Below are 22939 nucleotides of genomic sequence, written 5' to 3' on the forward strand. Positions count from 1 at the left end.
GGGAGGGGAGGGGGTGGGAATACTTTTGCAGGCCACTGGAAAGTTTTCTATTGCTTCAAGAAGTATTACAACACAATTTTGTGCCTCACTCCATGTCTGTCACCCTTCATTATTAATGGTTTGTGCCGTCTCAGCAAAGGGATCACTACATGAGAGCTCCGGGTGTTGCTGCTTCTTCCTCCATCTCAGAAAGAGGCTTTTAAAACAGGCACGGATTTTGATTCAAAGTTAATCGATTATTAGCTTTCCAATGGTACCATTATTTATTACTCTAAGACAGCAGGAACCATTCAGAATAATGGAAATGTGTGTGTGTGTGTGTGTGTGTGTGTGTGTGTGTGTGTGTGTGTGTGTGTGTGTGTGTGTGTGTGTGTGTGTGTGTGTGTGTGTGTGTGTGTGTGTGTGTGTGTGTGTGTGTGTGTGTGTGTGTGTGTGTGTGTGTGTGTGTGTAATAATGGAAAAATAATTAATGGAAACACACACACACACTAGATGATGGAATTGTCTTTCCATAATAGATGTATTACAGATTAGATCTGTGATCGAACCCGTTTCATGGTCGGGTTGTCAGCGACTAAATCATCTCCCCCACCAGATCACCTGGTGAGGAGGGTGTGTGATATGGACACCCAGCAAGGTTAAAAACTAAACCTGTCAAAGGGTGGAGGAGCTCCTTGTGAGCCAACGGCCATCCATATCTAGTGCCCAACTGTGTCCGCAAACGTCCTCCTGCAGTTGAAGGATGTCCGCAGATAGTTGGGCACGAGAATCCTGTGCCACACTACCACACACTGGTGGTGTGGCAAAGGAGATTGACCATGTGCTCAATCGTCACTGGAGGATGATCCAGTACTGCAAGGTCAACCGGAGGGCTCAATTCCCCAATAATGACCACAGGCTTGTTGAAGCAACTCTGAAGCTGCAGCTAAAATCTAGGAGATTGGAAACACCCCAGCCTCGGCTGGATGTTGGCAAGCTCAAAGATAAGAGGGTAGCTGAGGAGTTTGCAAACAAGCTGAGTGGAGATTTGGGGGTCTGGGTGCTTTAGGAGGTCCTGAAGAGTTGTGGAGTGCCTTCAAGACCACCCTCCTTGACGTTGCGGGTGGATGACTTGAAACTCATTGTTGGGTGAACAATAATTTTGTCTCCCTCGGGACACTGGATACCATTGACCAGAGTCAAAGGGCCAGGCTGAATGGCAGAGCTGAGCTGTTCAGGGAGCTGAGGTGGAAAACTGTACGTGCGCTGAGTGTGGACAAGGAGGCCTATGTGTGAGGAATCTGTGAGGGGTTTGAGCATTACCTGTGGTCAAGTGATTGTCATCCTGCTTACAGGGGAATTCGTGCATTGTGTTACTCCAAGCTCGTCCCACAGTGTACTGCAGTTAGCGCGGATGGTGATGAGTTCTTGACAGAGGAGTCTGAAGTGAAGGCCCGCTGGGCCGGTTACTTTGAGCAGCTGTACCAGACTGATCCACCAGTTGTCGTGTTGGATGTCAGGGGTGTCACAATCCCGATTGCTGACTCATCAATCAACTGTGGTCCACCCTTGTTTGTGGAAACACAGACTGTGGTGAACTGTTGAAATGGGGTAAAGCTCCTGGGACCTGTGGCTTCCATGCTGAACTTCTCAAGGCTGTGGAAATGCTGTACTCATGTCGTTGTATTCAGTTCTACGCTCTGCCTGGAACACGGGCATCAACCCAACTGACTGGAAGAGGAGCCTTGTTGTCCCTCTCTGGAAAGGGAAGGGTGATCACCAGGACTGCAACAACTACAAAGGGGTGACGCTGCTCTCAGTGCCGGGCAAGGTCTTTGTTCGGATAATTCTTGTGAGGGTAAGACACTATCTGCTTGAGCACCAGCACCCAGAGCAGTTGGGCTTGACACCAGAAGTCAACGATTGACCGTACCCTTGCTCTTCGTGTCCTCATCGAATGCAGATGAGAGTTTCGGCAGGGGCTGCTTGCAGCCCATGTTGATCTCTGTAAAGCGTTCGATTCAGTGAATTGGGATGCCCTCTGGAGGATTCTTGGTCTTCGTGGGGTCTCACCAAAAATGATCAATCTGATGTCTGAACTCTACTCTGGTACTGAGAGTGCTTGGAGATGTAGTGATACCATCTCCAACTTATTTCCAGTTGTCACTGGAGTTCTTCAGGGAAGTGTACTGCCCCCACACGATTCAGTGCTTGTATGGACTGGATTCTGGAGAGGATCTCAGAGAGATCAAGCTGCGGTTCATCGTTTCGGAAGTTCAAGATCTCTGACCTTAATTTCACAGATGATAGTCATCTTTGCGGAGACTTTAGATATCCTTTTAGGGGCCCTCCCAGTGCTGAATGAGGAGTTGCAGCTGCTGGGATTACGGATTTCCTGGGTCAAAACTAAGATCTAGGCTTTCAATGACATCTTGGATGCTGCAATCTTGTCTGTACCTGTTTGTGGTGAGGATGTTGACGTCACGGAGAGATTCACTTACCTTGGCAGTGATATTCATGTCTCTGCTGGCTGTGAGCCAGAGGTGAATAGACATCTGGGTGAGACCTGCGGTGTCATGTATTCACTGGATCATGGGGTGTGGCGCTGTCGGTCCCTGTGCAGGACGACGAAATTCTGAGTCTTCACGTCCTTGGTGCTTCTATTTCTGTTCTACGGATGTGAGACTTGGAGTCTGACCAGGGATCTGAGACAGAGACTTAACTCCTTTGGTGCGAGGTCTCTTCAGAGAATCTTTGTTATCACTGGTAAGACTGTGTGTCCAACGAGCGGTTGCTGAGAGAGACTCAAATGAGATTTGTTACCTGCATAGTCCGTGAGCATCAGCTGTGGCTGTATGGACATGCGACTCATTCTCCTGATGCTGATGCTGCTCACAAGATTTTCAGCGAGGGAGTCTCATAAGTGGAGAAGGCCAATGGGTCGACCATGTTCCTCACTGATCAATCTGCTGCATGCACATCTCAAGGAGATGGGATGTGGATGGGGATGGGGATGGGGATGGGGATGGGTCAGACATCTGCCTGGGGGATAGCCAGACAGAGGCCCCTGGAGTACCGGTGGAAAGTGGACGCAGCGACGTGCTGCTCTGGCGCATGCTCCCATACCTGACCTGACCTGATTTTCACCGAAAGTGGTAACAGTCTCCTCCAATGCCTCATCATTGAGAACACAATCCTGGCTCAAAAGTCTCCAGACAACATGGTGCACATCACACTATAATGTAATAATTATGGAGTAACCATTTTGCAAGAAAATGCAAGCCTCTTTATAAAATCAGAGAAGGCTTCAAGTGCAGAATCAACAGTTTACCAACATGCAAAATTACATCATAGAAGGGAATGCGTAAAATGAAAACTAGAACCTGTCCAAAACTTGGAAATTGGGTGCATCATTCTATGACTAACCATGCATACCCACGAGTATTTTGCCTCTTCAGACGAGGTGACATGTACAAGCTTTCATCTGACAATTTAATTTAAAATTGGGGGGGGTAGGGGAGAAAAAAAACTACAACCAATGGAACTGTAGAGGAAGTTTTTTTTTCATCACAGCAGATGCGCCCTGATGAAGTACCAAACTTAACTTTGCATTTTCACAAACTATTGTAGAAAGACAAACAATACTTTGTGAACCAAGCACCTGAAACAAAATTATGTCTGTAATAAAATAGATCACAGTGAAAAAGCTCGAGGACAATACACGATACTTGCAGGCAAATCATCAGATCTCTCAGCAAAATAAAGGATGCTATCATTCTGAACAATAATCTCTTTCACTACTACTACTACTACTACTACTACTACTACTATAATAGCCATAATTATTCTAACCTTCCTTGTGGGGTTGGATGGGGAAGGTTTTTCACCCAAGTCTTTCACGAGCGAGGTTGCAAGTTCTGACAATCGATTAAAGGTGGCAGGAATTTGTCCGAGCTGCCAGCGATAACACTGCTACTCTGTGCGGAAAAAGCTCATCCACCAACTATATTGATAGCAGACAACACACCTACCTCAACGTCTGGCCAAGGGATGGCGTACATTGTAATGAAATGCACTGCCTATGAAGCACTAACCCGACAGGTTAGTCAGCTCAGGAATCGAACCGAGACAGTGCTGCCTGTGCACTATCCTGGCAGGACGGTTCTCAACAAGAAAAATGACAGCAGGAAGTGTGCAATGACAAATTGCCATTACTGGCCACAGCGCAAAATGTATTTTCCACACCTTCCCCAAAATCACCCACTCCCCAACCCCAGGCTGCTCCTGGAGGGAGCAGGTGTTTCTAGTTATTTAAACTCCCAACGTTGGTATGGAATATTTTTAATGGTTCTCTTGCTGCAATCATTTTTGCTCCTGGCCATACCAATCATGTAATCAATCACAGTTCCTCCAGCTGGAAAAACGAAAATTAAAAAAATCCTCAAATCTCACCAAAAACCCTTACTGCCCCTTTCTGTATAAAAAGGAAAAAGGGAAGGGGGGAGGGATGTAAAAAATAAAAATATCAAATATTTAAGGAAAAAATAAATAAATAAATAAAAGGATTAAGAAAGAAACAAGTCATTGAAAATGTGGGTCGAGGATCCAGTTTCTAAAAGCAGGCCATTGTTCACAAAGCATGGCAGGGCCAGATAATTTGCTGCTTGAGGAAATCCAATCCAGAGCAAAACTCGCATTGCAGTCGCATGATCGGAGGCCTCTGATATTGCAAAGTCAAATTAGAGAAAAATCATTCCACTTCGAGCTTCCTCCACGAGTGCGAATCCCATGATAAATTTTGACGAGCGGCAGTGCCAACGATAAATTTTTGACGTGTGGCAGTCTATTTACCCAAGCCCGCTTTTATGCACCATCAGCGCCATTGTGCTCGTTACGTCTGCTTCTTTGCTCTTTCCTTTCAAACACCTTCTCCATAAATCGCACCCTCCACATTATTTATGAATGCACAAGGAAAATGGGCGCCAAAATGCACAGATTACGTCTGCCAAACCCAGTGTGGCCGTAGAAGCAGGAAATGACCGAAAGGCTCTTTTGCATGATTTACAAGTTAATGTGCAATTAGAATCATCTCATCCATGGACATCATCCTTCCAAATGCCAACGATAGGTGTGAACGGTCCGTACGCTGACAGAAGTGGTTTGCGGCGTTGAGAAGGGGAAAGGAAAAGTAGTGACGTACCTCAGCAGGCTTGCCGGAGGGCACATCGTATATACCGTCTTTCAACTGATTAGAAGGAACCTGCAAAGAGACAGCAGACAAGAGGATACACTGTGATTGGGAAGGCAAATGGAGAAATGCTTTCGAGGGGCTGGGGGGTGGTGGTGGGAAGAGAATTGAAAAGAGCAGGAAAAGGTTAGCAGGCTGTGCTTTGGCTGACTTCCATCATCGCCATCATGTCCCGCTTACACTTGTGCAGTAATTCGTCCTTGACACATTTGTCCCGATGAAATAAAACATCCAATAAAAGGACACCCCAATCAGCCTCATGTCCCAAGGTCGTCTTCCCGACATGAAATGGGCTTCCGTTCAAAATCAAGAACATAATTTGTGCAAGAGATGAAAACACTGCGGTGACAATGAATATCGAGTATGGTGAACAATCCAAGAAAGAACATGAAAAACACCAAGAGAAATGAATAAAGCAACGCAAATGATGTGACAATCATAGTCGATGTTTTCCAAGGTACACGGAACCACAGGACACGGTGAAATAACATGATACACGGCACACCGTTGAGCACATATGCTATGAGACGTGCAGTGCATCGTTGTGGTCGATTGTACACGATAAACAACTTACCTGGTATATGTTTTCCTCGCCCTCAAGATTGGGCTCAAACATAATGTACTTAGAGAAATGACAGAAAAAGACAGGACGAGAGAGACAATAAAGGGGGAGGGGGGCAACAAATTAATAAAAATAGAAAGCATTTTTTGAATTGGCATGATTGTAAAGTCATCGAACAGGGTGCACGTTTATACCAGTTGATGAACCTGTAGTTGATTGGCCATCTTGTCAAGGCACGACCAATTCAATATGATCAAATGGAAGTCACTTCATCTCAGACAGGACAATGCAGAAGCAATGTGGCATTGTTCCAATAACTATTTTTATTGTGCATGCTGTCACTTTTGTGGCAAGGAGAAAAATCATTATCACCTGCAATCGGGATATTGTACAACGGTCTAATGCAGAAAAACAAAAATGGTCTGATGCTTTTTCAAATAAAAGACAAAACTTGTGCATCTGGAGAAATAAACTATTGTGATAATCATGCAGTGAGAGAGGCCATCCACTAACTTGCACACCTCATCCTCAATTAGTTACTATGTGGCCTTCCATCCACAGGCTTACCGGAAGGCACATCAAACACGTGCAACTTTTATTTGGTACAACAACCTCAATTAATCATTTATGTGACACTGGAAGGCAAATTACTTTGCGATTCAACATTGTATATGAGCTTCCAAAGATTAAGCAATGTACATGTCATTGCTCAGGTCAGGTCAGGTGGGGAGGGGAGGGGGAGCAGGTGGTGGGAGGGGAGGGGGGCGAGAATAAAGCCACAAACTGGGCAACGGACCTGTGATAGATAAATTATGGGCAGGAAAGGATGCACCTGTGCCGCAGAATGGGTGGGACAGACCGGACTAACAGATGTACCTGTGCCGCAGACTGGGTGGGACAGACTGGGCCGACGGACACATCTGTGCTGCAGACAACTAGGTACTAGCCACAGACAACTGAATTCCACAGACAGGACAGACAAGGGTGATGGATCTGTGCCATAGACAGGACAGCCCTACAAAACCGACAGACCAGGGAAAGAGACTTGTGCCACAAACTAGACAGACCGGAAGGTGCCAGTGCCATAAATTCGACATTTTTGGATTTATTCTTCACTTCCAATCCATTGCATTACAGCTACACAATTTCACCTCCAATTGGTTCTTCTGACCACAATCTTGTGAACATCACTTTACTTACCACCACTTCCTCTCATTCGACTGCTCCGACATTTCATTAATGCTGACTGGACTGGTTTACGAAACTTCCTTTCTGAGTTTCCCTGGAAAGACTAAGGCCTCTCCTCGGGCGATGCCTCTATCTCTGCTGGACGTGTAGCTGAGGTTATTGTTGCAGGAATGGAGGCTTAATATTCCCTTCTCTTTCAAGTCTATCTCTTCGACCAATTCTTGGTCCAATAATTCCTGCTCTGTGGCCATTCGTGCAAGGGATGCTGCATATTGGACGTGGAAAAACTCTTCTTCTTCCGACTCGCATTCAGCTTTCATATCCGCTTGAAATCATTGCAAACATGTTGTTCGTAAGGCGAAGCATTCCTTTATTCAAAATAAATGTGACAACCTCTCATCTCCTTCCACGAATACATCTTTCTGGTCCTAAGCCAAAAGTATCTCCAACAACTTCTGTCGCTCTACCTTTCCTTCGCTTTTCCGTTCCGATGATACTATCGCTGTCTCTCCGACAGATAAAGCAACTCTTTTTGGTTCACTTTTCTCCTCTAACTCCTCACTGGATGACTCTACCATTACATCTCCCTCTGATGCTCCCCTCACCAATCCTATGTCCCTCCCTTTCATCTATTTTCATGCAGTCAAAAAAATACTCCTCTCTCTGGACATAAACAAGGCCTATGGGCAAGATGGCATTCCACCCCCTGGTCTTGAAGGAATGTGCTTCAGAACTTGTACCCGTACTTTCTCGTTTGTTTTGCTTTTGTTTAAAAACCCGAACATTTCCTCTCCTGGTAACATGCCTGAGTACAACCTATTTTATTGAAGGGTGATCATTCAAACCATTCTAACTACTGTCCTATTGCTCTGACTTCCACCGTTTCCAAAGTCTTTGAATGTCTTCTGAATTCCCATTTTCTCAAGCATCTTGAATCTCACCGTCTTCTATCTGACCACCAACATGGCTTTCACAAGGTAAGATCTACAGGTGATATCCTTTCTTACATTACAAATGTCTGGGCCTCTTCTTTGAGAGACTTTGGGGAATCCTTTGTTGTTGGCCTTGATATATCAAAAGCCTTTGACAGAGTTTGGCATCGGGGTCTGATATCCAAATTCCCTCTTTCGGCTTTCCTACTTCACTCTGCTCTCTCATATCGAGCTTTCTCTCTGACCACTCTATCTCCGTAATTGTTGATGGTTCCCCATCAACAGCGGTGAACCTCAGGGTTCCGTTCTGTCCCCAACACTCTTCCTTCTTTGTATCAATGACCTTCTTTCTTCCACAAATAACCAAATGCACTTGTATGCTGATGAATCAACATTACATTCCTCTATTTTCTTTCCCATCTGCCCAATCTTCCCTAACTCCATCTCCATCTCGTTTCATCACAGCCACCTCTTTAAATTTGGATTTGGACAAGATCTCCCAGTGGGGAAAATGTACTCAAGTTCAGTTTAATGCTTCAAAACCTAAATTTATTCTCATCCCTCTCTCTAAAACTCCTCTCATCTCTCCAATCTCCTTTGAAAGATCCACAATTACACCATGCGATTCAATAAACCTACGAGGTATCACTCGAACATCAAATTTATCCTGGAATCCACATATTACTCAAATAGCTGTGTCTGCCTCGAAGAAATTATGAATCCTGTTCAGATGTCGAAGATTCTTCTCCTCTGAACAGTTGCTCCAACAATATAAAGGATTGATTCGTCCTGATATTGAGTACTGCTCTCACATCTGGGGAGGTCGCAGCTCCACATACTTCCCGGACAGAATGGAATTCAAAGTTATTTGACTTGTCATCTCTACCAATGTGATCTCAAAACTTGACCCACTCAAATTACGCCGCATCATAGGCTCTCTTTCTCTTTTCTACATGTATTACTTCGGTTTCTGCTCGCAAGAACTTGCTGCTTGTGTACCTCCACTATTAGCGAGACCACGGAATACTTGACAAGCCACTAAATCACATGATTATTGTGTGGCCATTGGCAACTCAAGGGTGGGCAGTTACGATGTTTGTTTGTTCCCGTCCACTGCCAAACTCTGGAACTCTTTACCTTCTCACATCTTCCCAAACATTTATGACCTCCCCCTTTTCAAAAAGCAGATTTCTTTTACTTTCTCAAAAACTCTTAGACTATTCGGCCTTTCCTTACTTTTCTATCAATGCAGTTGTTTTATTCAGGCTTGGCCTTGATGAGGACTATGTAGTCCATGACTGAAGCCTTCAACTTTAATAAATAAATAAAAAAGAACAAGAAGAGGCAAGCAGGTGGATGTTTTATCCATTTCTATTAACTCTTCCACTCTCCTCCTCCCCCCCCCCCCTTCTCCACTCACCCACATCAAAGCCGACTTAAATGGAGAGGTCAAGTTGTATGGCTGCCACGAGATTTAATTCAAAGCAGGTGATTATACGACAGAAAAAGCCAACCAAACCAATTGAGAGCACTCTAATGACCTTTTTCTAAGCCCTGAAGCAATGCCAATTTATTTTTGGTTTTTCTTCCAACAATGACCTCAGGCTTGTGGACGATTCTGTACATTTATTAAATGTCGAGGAAGGATACTGGAGAGACTCGAATGTACCTTTACATCAATTTTAGCCATAAGGTGACTGAGAAAACCAACACTACAGTGGATTTTAAAAAGGAATCTTCGCATTTGGAGCTCATGTTCAGATGGGAAAAAAGGGAACAAACATAATCCCCAAAGACGAAATGATTCTTGTGTTCACTTCAATGTGTGGAAGCATGCATGCACCTCGACATGATACAACAACGTTTGAGTCACATTTAGCGAATCACAATCACTGCTGGCGACAGATGTGATGAGCAGGGTTGGTTATTTAATTATTTTTTTACATCATTGATCCTTTATTGATCATCGATAAGCATCATTGATCCCTATACCTCATCGATGAGCACGACTGATGGCCAATGCCATTTCAACTTGACGTGATAAACAGTGAAAGGGAGGATTTTTTAATTATCAAAATGCATTGAACCATCGTGGTGAACAAATGTGGATATCTCTCTGGGTTCATGCGCTTCTATCAACGCCAGAATGAGCACAGGCCTGCCAAAGTGACGTCTACCTTGTATCACAAGTGTGTCACATTGGATTACCAAAAATCACAGTTGAATGGTTAACGACTGTACTCTTCAGAAAACAAATCACTTATGGTGTGAAAATTTAACACAAACACAAGATAACAAGCATCCTATATCCCCATTCCTTCACCATCCCCGAATCCACACCCTTCCCCATTTTTAATTTTACATCTGACTTCAAAAAAACCAATGAATCAATTAAAGCGAGGTTGAGACAGTTGTAATTGGGTCACAGAAATTTGCTTTGTCAAGGCAATCTGTCATTCCGCTAATGTGAGCACGTGCGGCCATACATTCAGACGGAAAGAAGAATCATGAGAAACCAATGGAAGGATGCTAGTTTAATTACACGGTTGCGTAACTTCCATTTGATATTTAGTTTGGTCATTCCTTATGACCCTTACAGCGATTATGAATCATCAGGTCCGTCACGCAAAATGATTTAGGCGATAGGGTTACGTGACACACGAGTGAAAGATCCAAGTTCGAGGGTTAGAAACATGCAGGATGGATTTTGTCTTTCTTGGTAAAATTGTCCTTCTTTCATGACACTCAGACATCAGGGAATCCATAAAGGATTTGCTACCCTATTTGCTTCGGCATTGCAATGCCGCCGAATACACCTCGAGGCAAAACATTTTTCATGCACCGCCAATCACATGCCGTTCATGTTTATAATGGAGAGTAAAATCCGCGAGGGGAGTGCAAGCAAAACATCATCCATCCTTTGTCCACAGTTTAATGTGTCTACTTTAGTCCTCCTCCACAAAATTAGACCCTCGTCTGTCAGTCTTACCGTGGACCCACTGCGAGTGCGTCAACATTTTCGAGCCATTATCATGCAACATTTCCACAAGCATATTGAACTTTGCATCAAAACCAAAATCTTATTTCGAGTGTAAAAAGGCTAACTCCACAATATCACATCAAAATAGGGGGGGGGAGGGGAAATAATGTAATAAAATAAGACATCCACAATTTGGGATTATTAAGCCTTACTTCAACACAGCTAGTGCTTCCGCATAATGATCCAATATATCTGCTAATGAAAACAAAGCATTTCCCACAGCAATAACAGAAGCTTTGCAACCTTGTGCCCAACATCATATGTGCAGAAGTCTCCCAATATTGTGGTACCTGATAAATTGGATCATCCTCCTCTTTGTCAGGCTGGTGCAGGCAGGGGTAAGGTGAAATTGTAAGAATAAAGAGAAAATTTAAAAGGGCCCGAAGACTGTTAAACAAGAGGCTGTAACAGAGGGTATCGGGGAAGACGATTCGTAAATGAAACAGGATAGTTTACAGCTGGGGCGAGATTTTAACCCAGACTAGACAGAGAAACTTTGAACTGTAACGGTCACATTTTAGGCAGATTATGTAATCATCATATATATTTGCATACCGAAGGAGAAATTACAGCAATTTGTGAGCAAGAAGAGGTTGGATGAAGGATTGCCATGATAAACCCAATAAAAGGAGGCTGCAGATATATCGCCATTATTAATTATATAATACTAGTACGCATTACGTATAAAATTATATACGTGTATTAAGAATTCTTCCAATGATCTGAACGTGGTTGCTAATGTCAGCAGAAACACGACAGGACAAAGACGGAAGATCGTGGGGAGTCGAGGGGCAGAAGCAGGGGTGCAGCGTGCGCCTTTTGTGCAAAATACCTTGATCACAAAGTAATTTTGAGGACAAGGTTTTTGACAGCCTCAATTTGTAGATGGATTGCAATTACATCACGTCACTACGGCTTAGACTCTCATCTGCGATTAGGGTAGACAAGCAACTGCATGGAAGCCACAGCGTAGCCTGCAATTGGCGTTCAGACAAAGACAATTCCAAGTGTTTTGACAATTTCTTTCCCGATGCAAAACATTATATATATATATATATATATATATATATATATATATATATATATATATATATATATATATATATACATACACAAGATAATTCCTTGCAGCCTGAATTTTAACTCACAGTATCCGGTGGTGGCCAAGAAAAGAATGCCCCGACATTATCAGCTATTATTCCGACAACCAACTCCTTCACAAAGCAACACCGCCTTCAAATTTATGATCCGTGTACCATGCTCTATACTGCGCGTCGGTTCTGGAGAAACAGTTTATTGGCTAGGGTTACAGTTCTGGATGGGTTGCCAGTCTGACACAGGAAGTAAGGGCAGGAATTTGGAATTTGTTCAGCCTGCCGGCAAGAGCTCACCTTCTCTTTTTGAAGGACACCATGGGATCTTTAACGTCCACCAATTAATACTGGCAGAAGTGACACAAAGTTTAACACCCATCAAAGTGACGGCACACATTGAAAAAACAACCTTCCTGTGAAGCAACAGGATAACACTTCATGGCTTGGTTCGGCATTCTAACTTAAGCGAGACAGCTCACACGAATGGGGATACCGCTCAGGAAATTTATGGAGTCTTCGAATTATTTTGTCAGTGGATGGGCATAGGAAGTTCCTGCAAAAGTTTAACTCATAGGAAGGGTGCCTACACATCAACAAGGAACTTTGATGGAGGAGCTTGCCATTTGGCCCATCCTGCTTGTGCTACACCGACCAAACACCAGACCAAACAAGTCCATCTCAGTCCACAGATGCAATCTCAATTGGGGAGGGGGGGGAGGGGTGTGGACATACCAGATATACAAACAAAATAATATTTAAACTAAAGTATTTTACTTAAATTATCACGATGAATATTTTTTTTTGTTTTTGCTGTCTTTGCTGCAAATCCTGCCAATATATCCCTGTGCCCCTCTATCTTTTTTTTTTTTTTTTTTTTTTTTTTTTGTATACCTTGGTCGAGGCTCGTATGAGAGCTAACACACAACTCACAGCAAGGAGGCATGAGACAAGAGGGGCGGGAGTGGAAGGGACAAAACATTGGGGAACAGACACAGGTGAACTGTGGAAGGGAGAGGGGAAGATGGACATTACAGGGACTTTCAGGAAGGAAAGCAGGAGAATTGAAGGAAGTGGGCTTGGGTGGATTATCGGGGGTAGAAAAGATCGAGGATTTGGATGGGGGAAGATAAGAGGTGGTGGTGAACAGCTGTTTTGAAAGCCTGGAGGGAAGAATGGGAAAGAATAGAGTGAGGAAGTTTATTCCAAAGAGTGAAGAGTGAAGAGTGAAGAAGAGTGAAGTCCAAATGAAAGAGTGAAGATGAGCAGTGATTCGTGATTTTGGTAGTTTTACCAGAAGGGGGTTGTTGGCGGACCTTGAGCGCCCTGTGGAAATGTGGTTGGGACAAATCGCAGAGAGAGCAGGGGGGGCAAGGCTGGAGAGGAGTCGGTAGAAGACAGAAAGACCACCGACCAACCTGCGGTGATTGAGTGAGTGAGAGGCCCAAAGACTCAGCTTCATTGCGGGAGATGCCGATGATCTTAAATGCCCTGGTTTCGACAGCGTGAAGTCGAGAAAGGAGGGAGGCAGGAGCACCAGCCCAGAGGGGAGAGCAGTACTCCATCAGGCTACGGACAAAAGCTTTGTAAGTGGTCAGGAGCTCAAGAGGGCCGAGGAAGGACTTTGCACGACGGAGGATTCCCAGTCGGTGACTGGCTTTTGAGGCAAGGTTGGAAATGTGACTTTCCCAGGAAAGGTCATGGCAGATAGTGAGACCCAGAAGCTTGAAAGAAAAGACTTCTTCCAGAGGATTGTTGAGAAAGTGGATGGGGGGTTTTGTAAACGGTCCTTTTGAAGAGACATAGTGAGAGTGTGAGATTTGTCTGGATTGAAAGACATGTTCCACGTGTTGGACCAGTTTGTGATTTTATCCAGATCTGCAGTGAGCGAAGAAGCTGCTGCTTGCCGGTCTGAGGGATGACAGATGGTACGGCAGAGGGTGGAGTCCTCGGCAAAGAGAAATGGAGGATTTTCCAGAGAGTCGGAGAGATCATTGATGAAAACCAGAAAAAGAACAGGGACCAGAATGCTACCTTGAGGCACTCCAGCCTGCACAGGAAGAGGGGATGAAAGAACTCCATTTAGGGCCACACGTTGACTGCGACAGGAGAGGAAGTCTGCGAGCCATGAGTGGAGATGGCCTTGAATACCATGGGAAGAGAGTTTGGTGAGTAGGGCAGGGTGCCAGACTGTGTCAAAAGCACGTGATATGTCCAGGGATACGGCTCGGATTTCCTGTCTGGCATTGAGGATCTCCATCCATTGATGGGAGAGCAGTAGCAGCATATCCAGGGTAGAGTGACCTGGTCTGAAACCAAATTGATGATTGGAAATCAAGCCATTGGAGAAGAGGAAGGATTTCATGTCTGAAGCGATGATGGATTCCATAACCTTGCTGATGATTGGGAGAAGGCTGATTGGTCTATAGTTACAGGGATCTGTTTTTGCACCTTTTTATGCAGGGCAGTGATGTTGGCAGATTTCCAAGCAGATGGCAGATGACCTTGGGAAAATGAGAGGGTGAATAGAACAGAGAGAGGGTGAGCAAGAGCAGAAGAGCAGGCTTTGAGGACACGTGGGCTGATGCCGTCTGGACCGGTTGCAGAATCTGACTCGAGGTTTGAAAGCAAGCTCTCCACCTTGTCAGGAGAAAAGGATACAGAGTCCAGGGACAGTTGGGTGCGACTGGGTAAAGTGGGTAGAGATAGTGATGGGTTTAGGACACAAGATTTAGCTGCAAACACCGAGTTTAGACATTCAGCTTTATCACGTGTGGAATCAGCAGTGCGGCCATTTGAGGTAAGGGAGGGGATGGAGGGGGAACATACACCAGAAACAGATTTGATTAAATGCCACCAGGATTTTGAGCAGGGAGAGAGGTTTGAGAGTTCAGACTTGAGATGAGAAAGATGTTGTTTTCTGGCTCTCCTGAGGGTAGCTGCACACTTGTTCCGAGCTTTGTGGAAAGAACTGAGATTGCCCTCAGTTGGGTTTGCTTTCCATGAGGCAAAGGCAAGTTGTTTCAGGACAACTGCCTCGCCACAAGCTTCAGTAAACCAAGGGCGGGAGGAAGGGTAAGACAACTGAACACGAGAGGGGATAAATCTGTGCATGAGGGAGAGCAAGTTTCTTTGAAAGAATTCCCAGGATGAGTTGATGTTTGAGAAAGTAGTGATAGGAGACCAGTCTGTAAGTTTGATGGCTGCTCGGAGACCCTGCCAGTCGGCTTGAGTGAAATGCCAGACTCGACGGCGGTGAGGTGGTTCTCTGATAACAGCCAGAGAGATGTCCACTTTAACAAGGACGTGGTCAGAAGAACCAATTGGAGCGAAGGAAGAGCAGCAGATATTGTCAGGGAAATCTTCAACACATTTATATACCTATCGGATTCCAATTTAAACCTTATTTTCTGCTGCCACTAGTTTTGTAGGGAGACCATTCCATGCATCCACTACTCTGCTTCAAAGACCACGGTCTTAATATTGTCTGAACTCTCCTCCTCTTCACTCTAAGGCTGTGGCACCTGGTCCTCATCTATTCTGCTGAAAACTCTTGTGCATTCATTTTTCTGTACTCTTCATCATTTTAAACATCTCCATCAAAACCCCTCACCTCCTTTCTAATGGAAAAGTCCCAACTCCTTCAGCTGCTCCTCATAGCTTCGCCCATCAAGGCCCGGAATCAATCTTGTTGCTCTACACTGAACTCTCTCAATGGCAGCCATGTCCTTCAGAAGTGGTGACCAAAACTGCACACATCATATTTGATAAGGCTTCACTAAATTCCAATACTGTTAGCAGTACTTCTTTTGATTTATAATAGATTCCTCTGCAAATACAACCCAAAACCCTCTTAGTTTACCTGTAGGGGACTGGCACTACACCGTCTGCTTAACCCCCATATCTATTATGACCCTCAGATCTTTTTCCTGTGTGACACGCTTTAAGACTGCCCCTTGCATTATGCAATCCCTCTTTTCATTGTTCTTACCCATCCCCAGCACCTTACATTTCTTTATGTGAAACCGTATCTCCAATCTTTTACACAATCTATTCATATTATCTTGACTTTCCTGAACCTCATCACCCCCTCCACCCACCTGCTATCTTCCCGAGTTCCAAGCTTTGTGTCATCTACAAATTATGAAAAATAATGGTCCCAGGACTGATCACTGAAGTACCCCACCACCACCTGTCCATCGAGATGACGAAGGTGCCAATCATCACTATGTGTCGTGGAAGGTTAGGTGATGCTAGTTAGTTAACAGCAGCGAATCCTGAGATGGCTGAAGAGGCCCGACCTTGAAAGACATTCGACCGCAAACCTCGCACGCCAAAAATGGTTATTGAATGCCGGAGTTGCTGAGATAGTGGTGCCAAGCCTCCCTCCTCCCGCTTCTCTTCAAAGCTACGGACCACACTTTTACAAGCAGCACACCAGGTTATGTGACCTCAGCTCATCTGCTCCCCTATGCTGGTGGAGATCGTGCACTTTATAAGATGGTTCTTGAGGGTATCCTCGTTACCTTTGCCGAAGGAGAGGGTATTGCATTTGGGTCCATTTAGTCAGCCAGCCAACATCGGCTATCATTTCATTAGATGGCATCTCTGTTACAAGCAAACAAACTAGCCAGACACATTCTATATGTACCCATTAATGACGCCAGGGTGAATGACATTCCTGCCATATCCATTTTTGTGTCGAAAATGATGAAACAAAATGGCGGCCAAAATGCCCCATTTAAAGAAGTAATGCATTGTTACAGACTGGGGGTCGGCCACCAACCGACTGCTCTGAACGGAGCCGCAAGTCGAGTCGGCCCGACCGATCGCACGGAATAAAGATCGCCGCCCGGATAACTCCGAGCGATGGGTCCTTGTACAAGAACCGAAATACGCCAATCGGGAGATCACGTGGGGTAGGGTCGATTGCCAATCTTCAATGTACCTAAATACCCACGTGATCCAACTACTGGGGTATTCCTCCCTCGACGGATCTCGTACGGAACAAACCGCCGAGGCGAGCTTGTCCGTGCGCGATTCCGAGCGGCGTAATCGCCGAGAACCGTCGGTCCAAATGTCCCCCTATTACGGCAAACCAACGGCTTTCTAACTCCCAACACACGAAATGTTCAGTCAATGAGGGAATGGATGAAGCGAGCAGGTTTACATTCACACAAGGACATTTATTATAATGAAACATGTATGCAATTCAACAAGCAACAAAAGCACGACAAAAGAACTACAACCGTCTATAAGCAATTATTAATGTACAGTCACTTACACAGTTTTGCTTACGGGACTCGGCGCCACAACATTCATTCGAAAGAAAAGCAGGAAAAAGACCCCATCAAAGGCAATGGGGTCAGACTGGACCTCTTGGGTCTTTATGGCGTGGGACTTGGCAGACCGAACGAGTCCCACGAGACCGTTGCAGGTTACCTGCACCCTCGTGGTGTCTGGCTTGGGCGACTCGCGACGTCCCGTCCCCACAGCAGCTAGTGTAGCCGTGGTCGAGCTCGGGCCTTCCGTGTGGCAGGCGAGCTCTCTCCGGCTCTCTCCACACGAACGCGCTTGGGCGACCCACGATGCTCCTTCCCCATGGCAGCTAGTGTAGCCGTGGTCAAGCTCGGGCCTTTCGTGTGGCGGGCGAGCTCTCTCTGCCTCTCTCCACACGAGCGCGCGGTTTGCACGACAGAGCAGGCAAGGCTGCACCTCCAGCTCGCGTCTCCTTCGCGACGCCCAGACTTCCACGCAGCTCCTTGGCTTCTGGCTTCCTCCCGACTCCCCCAACGGCCAAAGCAAAAAAGCTTACTCCTCCCACGGGACTCAGCACATGAACTCTGCCACGGGACTCCCACGAACTCGGGATCCTTTTACGAACTCAGCCCACGAACTCTTTCGGGACTCTTTTTGAACAAAGAAAAGATGTCCTCTTTATCCTTTGCACACCCTCCCCCGCACCCGGCGTGACTCATGCCCTCGTGATCCACCCCCCGCTCAACCACGGGTGGGAGGGAGTTGTTGACGTCACCACTGGGTTCTTCTTCCTTTTCCCAGAAGAGGGGGAGGGACGTCTCCATTGTTCGTTCCCTAACTATTAAATCGATCCGCAGCGCATCTAATCGATTTCAAAACATTTAAACAATGGAAGGTGAGCTATCTAGGGAACATGCACTTATCGACATAGCTGACTAAGGGAACCTGTATGTTGTGTGCAATTGAATTCCAAATTCGTAACAGCATGTTATACTTTCCCTTAAAGTTTTTGTTTCATAGGTTTTCTGGGACTGTGATGATAATGGATGCATGTTAGAGGGGAGGGTCAATAGTCAAGGAGTATATCATAAATTTACATCATTTTTACCAAAAAATAATCTTAAAAGCAAATATAATTATCTGTGTGTGCTTGAATTGTGTTTGCTTTTCACCCATGTTCCAATGGTTGATTAGGTTTTACTTTTATTCCATTGTTTGAAGAAATCACTTGCTGTTTTATGTGGTTTTCTCTCAGAATGCCAGGTAACACTAAATTTATTGTGATTCTCACTAAATACTTTGAGGTAGTAGACTAAAGTTGCAACTTCGAGAAACGGCAGGGTTTCGTTTCTCGGAGTTGTGGTTTAATCTGATACTAAAATTCAATTAACTTAGTGATTGTATATTTTTATTATTATTATTATTATTATTATTATTATTATCTCTTTACAGGCAGGCTGGATACATAGCTTAACAGACTGACTGACATACCATCCTTTTGCAGGGTTCTGACAGCGTGTATAGTTCCCAATTCATCATTGAGGATGATCTTGATTGACGCAATGATGCTTGGCCCTGTTCCAATGCTGAACCTTCAGCTAGTTCAGCTAGTTGAAGTCTAGTTTCTGTGCTGAAATTGCTATAGCATGATTTATGCAAAACCAACACATCTTTGGACCATTGATCATCAGTCAGTTCTGCTATCTTCTGAAGTATGTCTGCTGACTTTATCTCCAAAACGAATACGTTCATCTACAACTTGCCAAACTCGTTTTTCCCCCTGTTCTGTAGCTTTCCTCAATGTAGTTTCTCCTCTGTGTAATTTTATTTTCCTCTCACAAAACAAACATGTAGTTTGAGATGGGACAGGGGCCTTCCACTTATGCTTCTATACAGCCACACGCTCCATGGTTCACCAGTCGGTCTGCTAAGCTATGCATCCAGCCTGCCTGTAAATAGATAATAATAACAAACAAACAAACAATCGCAAAATTAATTGAATTTCAGTGTTGGAATAAATCACAACTCCGAGAAAAGATACCCTGCAGTTTCTTGGAGTTGCGACTTTAATCGACTACCTCTATTTAGTGAGAATCACAATAAATTCAGTATTACCTGGCATTTTGAGAGAAAACCACATAAAACTGCAAGTGATTTCTTCAAACAATGGAACAAAAACAATACCGAATACAACATTGGAATATGGGTGAAAACCAAACAATTGAGGCACACACAGATATAACTATATCTGCTTTTAAGATTATTTTTTGGTAAAAATGATGTCAATGATATACTCTTCAACTATTGAACCTACACCCTCAAACATGAATCCATTGTCATCACAGACCTAGAAAACCTTGATCAAGAAAGTTAGCATTGGTTAAGGGAAAGCATAGCATACATTACTTCTTTAAATAGGGAATTTTGGCCGCCATTTTAGACACGAAAACTGATACAGCGGGAATGTTATTCACCCTGGTGTCATTAATTGGTACATATAGAATGTGTCTGGCTAAGTTTGTTTGCTTGTAAACAAAGGGATGCCATCCATTGAAATGACAGCTGATGTTGGTGAGCTGACTATTAGCCTATGAGGCTCTATCACATAATGTGGGCAGCATTTTTGTACCTGGGTTGGTATAAAACCACTCGTTATAACTGGATGTGTGCATCTCAAAGCTGCACAATGTATTTGCTAGGAAGACTGCAGTTTTGTTGAAACCATCCATGGGTATGTACAGAAGCCAATTCACACATACCTGCTGTGCCTGCGGTTTGTGTCAAGCTAGTATTTTGTGGCTACAAAAAGAAGTGCAGAACTTCCGCCTGCAAGTGCACAAAAATCACAACAAATGTGCATCCCTGCGTGTGGGTGTGATGTGGAAGGATGCTGCAATCCAGTGAGAAATAGTTGAACTATCATGCTGCAGTAGTCTCAGACAGAGTTAAGAGCAAAGTGGCAGTCAGAACATTAGTATACATCTATTACCCACATTTTCAAATGTGTGATATACCAAGTACATGCATGTCATTATTTTTGACATAATTTTTGTACAATTTGTAATTTAAAAACTTAGTTAAGTTGTCATGGTTTTATCATTGTCTGAATCTCTGACCCTGAAAACATATTGAAGACACCGACATCAACAAAATCATCCAGTAGTGAATCAATGCTTCTCTCATGGTTACAATGAACCCACATGGCAGCCATTTTGAATGACGTCATTTATGCAATTTAGGGCGACCTGGGAAAGCGTTATCTACCCAGGTGATGATTCTGAACATATTACCATCACATTTTGGCAGTTGGTTTGCATGCAACAATGAAATGCCCTCTAGCTAAAATTTCAACTTTCCCTAGGTTGGCTGGCTGATCAGTGTCCATCGTCTGTCTGTCTGTCTGTCTGTCTGTCTGTCTAGACTCTAGAACATGAGTGATTTTCTCTGCAACTGCTTGTCAGATCAAGATGAAAATTTTATTCTCAGAGCAATGGCTCATGTCAAATGTTTTATGATAATTATGTCATAGGTCATGTGGTGTGGTGTGGTACCCATGTTGGAAAAACTTTGGATCTCTGTATCTCTGAAACCGCACCAAGGAAAGAAAAAAAAATTGAAACTTGGCACAAAGCAAGTACTCCTCATGGGGAATGAGTGATTTTTTATGTCATAGGTGCCTTCACTTTAATGTCATAGTTGCATATTTAGAACACTACATCTGATCATTATGAAAATTCTTGAGGGCCATCTAGGGATAAAATGGTCTACAGAAAAATAAATTTGATGACAGTCACATGATTTGACAGCCATATTATTTTTTTTTAATTAAAAATTAAATTCTTTTTTAAAACCCTTCAAAAATCTTCTCTGAAGTGGCCGAACAGATTGAAAGGGAACTTCATACGTATGACCGCCTATCCACGAGGAACAAAAGGTTCACACATACGACATCAGCCTACATTGTTTGGCAGCCATATTAGATTTGCCCTAAAACCTAGAAAATCTTCTTCTCCAGAAAAGCTGGACAGAGCAAGGGGAACTTCACACAAATGTTCCGAAAGCCATGGGTGTACAAGTTTAACATGTCGTTGATAGGTCACTTGGCTTGAAGAAAGTATTAAATAATGTTTTCTCTGGAATCACTTTATCAATTGGCATGAAACTTCACAGTTATGCTCTAGTTGTGATGGGGAATAAACGTTTTAAATTTCAACTTTAAATTGACTTCTGGTTTCAGGTTTCGGGTGACGGCAGCTTCTCTCAGTGGTCTCTGCTGACTTTATCAAAGTTAAACTTCCGGTCATTATACGTCACATTTTCACTGTTTATTTTCTCACCTACATGCTTACTGTGTGTTCCCTATTTCGGTTTTGCTTCTAAAATCGTGCTATTTTGAGAGTTTTCGTCGACCTTGTCTCATCGGGTTCCTTGAGGCCTACTCGGCCTTCGCGTCGAGGTGTACGATGGTTTTTCATTTGTATTCTCTCCCTACTCCCATCAATTTCTATTTTTCCCCACTTTTCCCAACACCCTCCCCCATCTATTTCCTCCCAACCACACCCTCTGTTTGGCTGAAATGAAAAATAAAAAACAACAACCCTTTCTCCCTCCATGCCCACAAGAACCGATCTTTCTTCTTCTTCGTCATCCTCCTTTTGCCGGCACACCATCTTTCTTCTATTTGAGCTGACCCACTCTCACCAAGACCTTCAACATTTTTTTCCTACAACCTCCCATTCCCTAATCTTAGCTATTTAAAAAAAAAAAAAAAACATTTCCTTGCATCCTAACTAAACACCTCCTGTAACCGTGTGTTTCTACACTCTTCCTGGTACTTTTCATTGATCCATCAGCTTCACTCTGCGTTTACCGATACAAATTCACCATACACCTCCACGATTTCACCTCAACCTTTCCTTTTCTGAATCTTACACAATCCTTATTGAAAAATAAATAAATTCAGTTTTAACTGAACACCTCCCGTAACCACGTGATCTGTTTGTAACCTCTGCATTTACCGAACCAAATTCACTTCATGATTTTTTTTTCTTCAACCTTTCCTTTACCTAATCTTATGCAATCTCTCAAAAAATAAGAAGAAGAATAATAAGAATAAGAAGAAGAATAACAATAAAAACAGTCTCTTATAATGCTTCATGTTCCTATTTCACACGTGTAGTTCTCATTACTGTATCTTAATTCACCACTCTTTTTATATTTCAACAGACTACTCTCAATACGACCTTTCCTTCATACCTTGTCTAAAAAAAAATGCAACTGTTCCAAAAGTCCTAATACTTGATTGGACACATGGTCTGGCAGTTAGAATGACTTTTTTTTTAATCTGGGTTCCTTTTTGTTGCATATATTTATTATTTTTTTTTTTTTTGAATAAGGCTCACTTGGCTGTACCTGGATAGGTTTGAGGGTTGAGGAGTAGCAGCTGAAATGTGAATCCTCTCCAGTTTCCTGCTGATGACTTCATCGTTGTTTTTTGCTTGTTTGGGCTCCCGATTCCTCCAATGCAGTGCTGTACCTATTTGGTGTTCCATTTGATTTGAATTGAATTTATTTTAATCCCATTCTAAATTCAATTGAATAATAATAATGAAAGAACATCATGGGTCAGGGTCAGGTGTC

The 22939-nt window shown here is 43.8% G+C and overlaps 1 protein-coding gene across 6 annotated transcripts in view; it reads right to left on the reverse strand.

Moving 5' to 3' along the window:
- LOC147025229 (disabled homolog 1-like) overlaps positions 1 to 22939 on the reverse strand; it is a 133259-nt gene that overhangs the window by 65858 nt on the left and 44462 nt on the right. For 4 of the 6 annotated variants that reach the window (XM_085885991.1, XM_085885988.1, XM_085885989.1 and 1 more), the window contains exons 6-8: positions 11240 to 11272; positions 5802 to 5849; positions 5180 to 5239 (exon numbers count right to left, since the gene is read on the reverse strand). In XM_085885991.1, the coding sequence (XP_085742117.1) occupies positions 5180 to 5239; positions 5802 to 5849; positions 11240 to 11272 (141 nt within the window). The remainder of the gene's footprint in view (positions 1 to 5179; positions 5240 to 5801; positions 5850 to 11239; positions 11273 to 22939) is intronic. The other 2 variants (XM_085885990.1, XM_085885992.1) reach the window with 2 other exon arrangements.

This window comes from Eptatretus burgeri, chromosome 6 (genome assembly GCF_056783735.1).
Source record: "Eptatretus burgeri isolate ZD-2024b chromosome 6, Ebu_testis_v1, whole genome shotgun sequence".
NCBI classification, from domain to species: domain Eukaryota; kingdom Metazoa; phylum Chordata; class Myxini; order Myxiniformes; family Myxinidae; genus Eptatretus; species Eptatretus burgeri.